Source organism: Penaeus monodon, chromosome 21 (genome assembly GCF_015228065.2).
Source record: "Penaeus monodon isolate SGIC_2016 chromosome 21, NSTDA_Pmon_1, whole genome shotgun sequence".
In the NCBI taxonomy this organism is placed as follows: domain Eukaryota; kingdom Metazoa; phylum Arthropoda; class Malacostraca; order Decapoda; family Penaeidae; genus Penaeus; species Penaeus monodon.
In genome coordinates, this window is record NC_051406.1 from 24,672,621 (window position 1) to 24,673,136 (window position 516).

General features: G+C 53.9%; 1 protein-coding gene across 10 annotated transcripts in view; it reads left to right on the forward strand.

Moving 5' to 3' along the window:
- The window catches only part of LOC119586377 (endophilin-A-like), a 42,420-nt gene that overhangs the window by 6,615 nt on the left and 35,289 nt on the right, over positions 1-516 (forward strand). For all 10 annotated transcript variants that reach the window (XM_037935090.1, XM_037935093.1, XM_037935089.1 and 7 more), the window contains exon 2: positions 89-157. In XM_037935090.1, the coding sequence (XP_037791018.1) occupies positions 89-157 (69 nt within the window). The remainder of the gene's footprint in view (positions 1-88; positions 158-516) is intronic.

Below are 516 nucleotides of genomic sequence, written 5' to 3' on the forward strand. Positions count from 1 at the left end.
CGCACAAACCATCCAAGGGAAACAAAGAAAACCGACCGCGTTATCAAAGACCTAATTTTACTCAGTGTCCATTTTTTCTCCCTTGCAGTTTATGAATGAGAAGATCGGCGGCGTGGAAGGCACAAAGCTCGACGATGACTTCGTGGAGATGGAAAGGGTAAGTCGATGGCGTTGCTCGGTTGCACACACCGCCTGTAAATTGCACTGTTGCAATGAACGCGGCGGCTGTTGCTGTTAAGTCGGTGCAGTGAATTACGTCTGGGTCGTGGCATTGCTCATTTACGTTCAGTGAGTTATGGGGATTGCCGTCCAGACTTAATTGCCCTGCCCGGAGTATGATGGCTTAAAGCTACCTGTTGGCTGAGGCAGGTCGGCGGGGTGGCGGGAGGGGGCGGGGGAGGGGCACGGGAGGGGCGGGAAAGTAGATTAGATCATTAGGTTTGGCTCTTTGGGCTCGGCGCTGACGTACGCGACGGACTTTTGTACACTCGGAGAAATATCTGCCCGACCACCGCC